The 6,904-nt window shown below is 56.9% G+C and overlaps 1 protein-coding gene across 1 annotated transcript in view; it reads right to left on the reverse strand.

The window, feature by feature from the left end:
• The window catches only part of LTBP2 (latent transforming growth factor beta binding protein 2), a 71,150-nt gene extending 65,146 nt beyond the window's left edge, over positions 1–6,004 (reverse strand). Inside the window, exon 1 of the mRNA XM_054275182.1 lies at positions 5,550–6,004. Within this exon, the coding sequence (XP_054131157.1) occupies positions 5,550–6,004 (455 nt within the window). The remainder of the gene's footprint in view (positions 1–5,549) is intronic.
• Between the last annotated feature and the right edge of the window lie 900 nt (positions 6,005–6,904).

Below are 6,904 nucleotides of genomic sequence, written 5' to 3' on the forward strand. Positions count from 1 at the left end.
CAGAAGGAATACCTGGATAGGAATGTTCCTTCCTACCATAAGGTCCTGGATGAGAGAATGGGAACAGATGGAGGCAGGGAGGACCTCCTAGACTGGAAATAAGCAGCTGGAAGGAACAACATGTAGGTAGTGTTGGAGGGTAGAGAAGAACCACAACAGTTTCCTGATGAAAGCCCAGTGAGCAGGGCCTCACAGAGCATGAGGCACAGGCGAGCAAGAGTATCAGCTGCAAGAAAATAGCTATGGGAACTTTGCTGCATGGGACCCATTCCTGAGCACTTCTGGTTCTACTTCAAGTATTTTGTTGTCATTTGCCTGATTTGAATGCCATGGGGTTTGTACTGCCTTGCAAAGAATTCAGAATGAATCCAAGGAAATTTAAGGAGCGTGGCATGTTTACAGCATTGTGGGATGGTGCTTGAGAGAGAGTGGTGGCTTCCACATCCATTTGTCCTGTTGCACATGACACCACAGACACTTTAGGCAGAGATGTGGCTCAAGCACGAGGCCCCTGTGGGGCAAGCCCAGCCCTTGGCCTCCCATCCAGGGCTGCTTCTGGAGAACAAACAAGTGGCAGGGTCCCCCCACATCTGGTGTCACCACAATGGGGATGCCTCCTGAGGAGCTACCTGCAGACACTGAGCAGCCCCTGGTCACCCCTCATGGCACAGGGAACAAGGACTGCCAAGGCATCGGGCAGAACATCCCGGCAAGAGGAGCTGCTGGGTGCCGTGAGTGACACACCGAGCCCCTGGAGACCCAACAATGGCACAGGCCAGAGCCACGATCGCAACTTTGAAGCATTCAGCAGCTGCCTGAGCAGGTTTTCTCCTGCTTAGCCACTCCTTGGAACAGGAAGCAGAGCAGAAAGGAAATGGGAGCATGACTCACCCTCATCCAGGGCAGCCTGGGCTGCAGGGGGACCAGAGGATGAATGGGCATGTGGAGGGGTCAGCAGCTCTCCCAGCTGGAGAGAAACTCAACAGTCAAAGCAGAAGGGAGGACATGTCCTCACGTGGGCCTTGCAAACTGAAGTTCCACTGAACCTCATATTGGTCACGTTCCATGGGATGCCCTCATCCCAGCCCTAACGCTGATGCCAAAACAAGCCTTCAGCAAACAATCAGCATTTCCTATCTCTGTCTCCATACCAGTGGAAGATTTTAATAATGTATTAGCCTTCCTAAGGGTCAGGTCAACTAGCACATATCCTGTGAAATGAAACATTGCTGAGAGCATTCAAAGGCACTGAACTTGATTGCTTGTAACACTGTGCTGCTTCAGGGCTCATGGGCTACTTAGCACCTTCCAAAATAGTTCCCAGCCCAGCTCAGACCAAAGCAGACAGAGACCATTTCCAGCAGCCAGTTCCCCCTTTTTGAAGAGAAAGGGCACTGAATAGCTCAGGCAGCTAAATAGCCACAGTACCAGAGAAAACCCTAAGGCAGAACTCAGTACTTCTCTGGGAAAATGCAGAGTGGGGCACTGGATCCACATCTCAGCCTCTGCCTCAAGTACCAGGTACACCCTGAGGTCTCCAAAGAGCACAGGCAGCAGCCAGCAACTGCAAACCAAGCTTTTTCTTCATTCTGTGGCTAGCGTGCACCATGCCCAGGTATAATCCCTGGCATGGTGAGCTTGGTGCACAGGAGCTCCCAGGCACTATTCACTGACCTGCTCCTTTTCTGGGACAGACAGCTCCTTGAAACTCCCCACAGAGCTGAAGCCAGTGCCATGAAGTCTCCCTGCACCCCAAAGAACCTTTCATAGCCCTGACTGATGCACTGGCACAACCTTGGACGTGAGCAAAGGAGCTGCTGCAAGCCTCTCCCTCATCCTCTCCTCTGCTGCTGCAGCCAGAGGCCACCAACAGGATCAGACTCAGGTGGGCTGAGGTACCCAGGATGAGAACAGCCTGCAAGATCTTGCAGTGTTATCTTAAACAAGACCAAGCAACCATAACAGGCACCAGGGGGAAGGAAAACAAGAAAACAGTAGTAAGATCATGGCTTTTACAGCAATGATCACATGCTGTTTCTGAAGAATTCAGTAGAACCCTTTTTTCCACCACTTATTTTAATAGCAATCTATGCATCATCTTTCAGCTTCACACAGAACTCTGTCCTGCCAGATATGCTGACTCCACTCACACCATGTACAGCATCCTCACAGGAGGCCAGAGGGACCATTAGATCATCAGGTCTGCCTTTCTACTGCAGGAAAGCGAACTTCATCCAAATGCATATGAAATATTTGCAGTCAGCCCCAGTGAAGAACATTAGCAAAAGGCTGTTGGCATCGATGAGTCACTGAAAACCCTCTGCCAAGTCCACACCAGCACTTAACTGCCTCCACTCCTGAGCAATCCTGTAAACACATTGCAGTGAGAACCTATATGCCACAAAGCCTGGGTAAAGCAGGATTACACAGCCACAGATGGTGTCTACAACAGCAATAAAACGTGAACCAGGGTGTAGAATGCCCCAAAAGAAAATGGGAGGGGAAAGAATGAGTCTGGGACTCTCTGCCTGCTACCTGGGAAGCCTCACATGCCCCTTGAAAGTGTCCAGGCAGGTACCAGAAGTAGAGGCTTCCCCAGATTACTCTCCCATCACCCATCTTCCTCATCACTGTGACCCACCCTCCCAGCCTCGGGGCAGAAGAACAAGAGGGGACACATGCCAGGGGACACTGATGTAGAGGAAGATGCCCACAGTGTCCTCGCAGCAGGACTGGCCACCCCAAATTCGGGATGCATCCAGCACACAAGTACAGTCATATCTGGCATGTGTCACAGCTACCCTACCCCACAACACTCAAGAGGAAAATCCTTCTAGTCAGGGGAGCTGGAGAAACAGAGATGTTAAGCTGAGCAGAGCAAGGCAGTGATGTTTTCAGGGCTGGATTGTTTTGTTCACTCAGAGTCAGAAGTCAGTAATTTTCTGTGATGTTTGTGGGGATATCAAAAGTCACCTCACAGTGAGGGGAGGGGAGTGTTTCTGGGGAAAACACTAAAACCCAGCTCTTGCAAGTCTTGAAGCTGGATGCATTCATGAAATTGTTCGTACAAGTCTCACCTGCAAAAAGGTCAGAGAGAGACTGAGCAGGATGGCATCCAAAGAGTCCCCAGGAAAGAAACTCAATCTTGGGTATGCAGCTATCAGACAAGGTGAGAAAATAATTATCTAGAAAAACATAGAGTGCCAATAAAAGGGGATTTTTCAACCACAGAACTCTGCAGGGCCCCTGAAGGTACCAGCAGAGAGCTCTCACTGGGGAATCTGAAAAGGCAACACATGCAGGAGTTGTGCTTTTTAGCCAAAATAATTGTATAAATAGTACTGGGGTTTAGTGTGCCTGAAAAGTTACCTGAGTAAGGGAAAATGAAGGTTGTCATACCAGAGACTTGCAGGAGTTCGGTGTAAATAGCAGAACAGAAAATATCTCACCTGGCAAAAAAATGAAACATCACAAACTGAAGTTTTTTAGGGGCCCTGAGTTTCTTGGATGAAAATGTGTCTGGGGCAGCAAGGGGTGTAAGAAGATGGGTGAGGTGGAAGGACAGAGGCCCCCAGAGTGGCTGGAGGCAGCAGCAGCTAGCTTTCCATGAGGAGCAGCACCATGTGGTTACTCATGGGCACTTGTTGCAGCTAGGCTTCCTCTTAAGCTCCAAAGACAGTGAGTTATAGAGAAGCTTCAAAGTGATCTTTGGAGTCCAGAACAGACAGAAAGCCATTAGAGACACTTTGCAGAACTCAGGCTCTTGGGGACTGCAGAAAGCTTTGTATCCCCAGCCTTGATCTTCCAGGTCAGAGCAGAGGCAGAAAGTGCAGCAGAGCCTGCATGAGAAGCACAGCGTAGGACACAGCTCTTCCTTGCTTTGAGCTTGGAGGCAGTGGCACTCTCAGATATTGATAATAACAGGTAAACTGTGTAAGTGCTGGACCAGCCATCCCTGTTTGCACCCTGGATTAAGGGATGAGAGCTGCTTGCAAAAAGGTTCAGGGCTCTTCCGAGCACAGTGTGAACCTTGGGGCTGCCCTCACGCTCCTGACAGCAGCACAGGCCAGCTGTTGTCACCAGAGGCAGCTGCAGTCTGAAAACAAACATGCTGGGTATCAGATGACTCCAATTCAACCAAACTGCTACATGATCCCAAAGCAACACTGTCAACATTCCAACTGCAGAAAGGGTAAAATCTTTCTGAGCCCAAAAACGTCCAAACCTGACTGAGCAGGAGTGAATCTTCCCAAGACTCCCTCTCTGGGTGGCTGACAAGCCAAGATAATGAGCTGGGTAAGCTCAGAACCTATAGTAGTGATACTTTATGTATCAAACATAATAGAAGTAGAGTGAACTTGGTGTTTCTGTGGATGTGTTGAAGGAAAGCACACAGAGCGGCACAGAAAACATTTCTGTCTCCAAACTTTACAAGGAGATGAGTAAGGGAGAGAGAAAACCCAGAGACAGACCTTTTGTGTTCTAGTGAAGCTCTCCACCAGATGTTAGAAGACATTTCTGCCCATTTCAGAGGGCTGTAACCCAGAGCCTGCTCCCACAGTCCCCCTAGCAAGGCCCACACGAGAGCAGACACACACACAGTGCCACACGGGCTGATCAAGCTCCTGCGCGATGGTTTTGGCAGCCCTGCCCAAGTGGCAAAGGAGCTGATTTCCAAGGGCATCAGCCACGAGATGTGGGGGAACTGCCGAGGAAGGGGCCTCGGGCTGAGGAGCCCATCAGCCCTGCACAGGCGGCAGGCTCCCCTCACGATGGAGCAGCTGGCCCCGCCATACGATATCCCCTCCACCTCCTCAGGGCTGCAGCCAGAGGCTGGAGCTGGAAGCAGCCCTGCCAGGCAAGTCATAGGAAGCCTCCTTCGGCTGAGCCAACTCAAGCCATGGGAAGCTGCAGCGCGGAGTGCTTACAAGGGGCCCATTACGGGAGGAAGGAGCCAAGAGGCCAGGTACCTGCAGCAAGGGCGGCAGCAGACACCCTCCGTCCCGCAGAGCCAAGCAAGCCCCTCCAGCTGCTCCACACCTCAATCATACTGGATCCCCCTCGGGAGTCCCCCACGCTGCAGCCTCCCAGGGCGGCTCCGGAGGGCAGCGGAGACAGCAGCTCTCTGCCGCCCGGGGCCCCGACCCGCCACAGGGCACCGCATCCCACCACGCCTGAAGCACGCAGCCCCTCGCCCGGCAGACGGCGGCCCACGCACACTCGGGAACGCGCCCCGCCTGCGTGCACACCGACACACGCACAGGCACCACGAGTGGCTGCAGCGGCGCGGCCGCGGTGCGGGACAGAGGCGCCGCAGGACAGCGAGCATCCGGCGGGGTCCCCTGCGCCGCTCCGGACCCGGTCCCGGGGAACACTGCTCGCCATCCCGCGGGGGACGTGGCAGCGCCGGGAGCCCCGTGGGATGGAAGAGGGGATGCACACGGGGCTCGGGATGGGACCCTGCCCCTCCGTCCGGGGCTCCCAGCGCCGGGACCACCGGAGCTCACGCTGCGCGCCCCCGGCAGGATCCCCGCGGCCGCAGCACTTACCCCGCCATCCTCCCTCTGCCGCTTGGCTCCTTCGCCCGGGGCACCACTCGCGCCTTCAGCCCGCCGCCCTGCCGCTGGCGGGAGGAGTCCTGCCGGTTCCTCTGCCCCGCGCCGGGACCGAGCCCGGCATCTCCCGCCTGGCCCCGGGGCGCGGGCAGCCCGCGGTCGGGACGCTGCCTGCGGCCGTCGGCACCGCTCGGGCTCCCCGCGGCGGCCGCGAAGCCGCGATCCACGTGGAGGGCTGCGGGGAGGGGCCGTGACGGCGGAGGGGACCGGGACGCTGGGGACAGGCCGTCGGCCGTGCCCGCCGCCCCCAGGGCAGCCCCGCGGCTCCGCAGCCGCGCCGCGCCCCCGGCCCCCGGCTCCAGCCGGGCCGCCGAGTCCGGCCGGCAGCGGGCAAAGCCCAGGAGGACGGCGAAGGTGAGCGGGAGGAGGCTGGCGGCAGCGCCCCGCATGGTGTCAGCCGGTGGCGAGGGGAGACGGGCGGCGCGGAGCGCTCAGAGCCCGGCTGGCATCCCCGGCGGGCGCGGGGCAGCGGGGACCGCCGGCTCTCCGCCCCCGCTCACCGCCCCATCCCGTTCCGGGACTCCGACGGGACCTGCCGCCCACCGGGGCCGGGGGCGCAGAGAGCGGTGCCGAGCCGGGGAGAGGGCTGCTGGGCGGCCCCCGCAGGAGGAGGAAGAGGAGAAGGGCGGCCGGCCCCGCTCTCCGGGCTGCCAGCGAGATCCCGCGCTCCGCAGGCAGCTCCAAGCACCTTCGCGCCTGCCTCTGGCACTGGCAGCGCCTGGAGGGGATGGAGGGTTTTATTTTTGGAAACCTCCCCCTTTGTGTCTTTTTGATGCTGACATCCCCCCTCTCCAGAGGACACGGCTCGGCCCCCCTTCTTGGGAGAGGAGACATTCCAGCAACACCCACTTTGGCAAAGGGAAACAAACTACAACAGAGAAGCCTTAACCCCTGCCTGGCCAGGGAGCCCCGGCCGCGGCCGGCCCGGCAGTCGGTGTGCAGCCCCCGCAGCCCGCCCCGCCGCCCGGCCCGCAGCGACCGCCGCAGCTGGGAGCGCTCGGGAAAGGGGGAGCGACCCCGGCTTTGAGGGCACGGAGCAGAACACATGGATGCCAGAAGAACACACCGCTGCCCCTCAGCATCTGGGCACTTCTGGAGCTGCATCAGCACTGCTGGCCCTCTCGCTGCTCCGGATCGCATCTACCAGGAGAAAGGCACGGCAATGGGAAGAGCCTTGTTGGCTATCCCACGCTGGCTCCAGAGCTCTTGGATCCTCTCAACCCCATTCAGGGTTTTGTAATCTTCCTTGTATAAGTTCAGGCTAGAAAAAGACCTACTCAGAAGCTCCA

Source organism: Melozone crissalis, unplaced genomic scaffold (genome assembly GCF_028551555.1).
Source record: "Melozone crissalis strain CALT ecotype California unplaced genomic scaffold, PUWL_Pcris_2 ptg000018l_1, whole genome shotgun sequence".
NCBI lineage: Eukaryota > Metazoa > Chordata > Aves > Passeriformes > Passerellidae > Melozone > Melozone crissalis.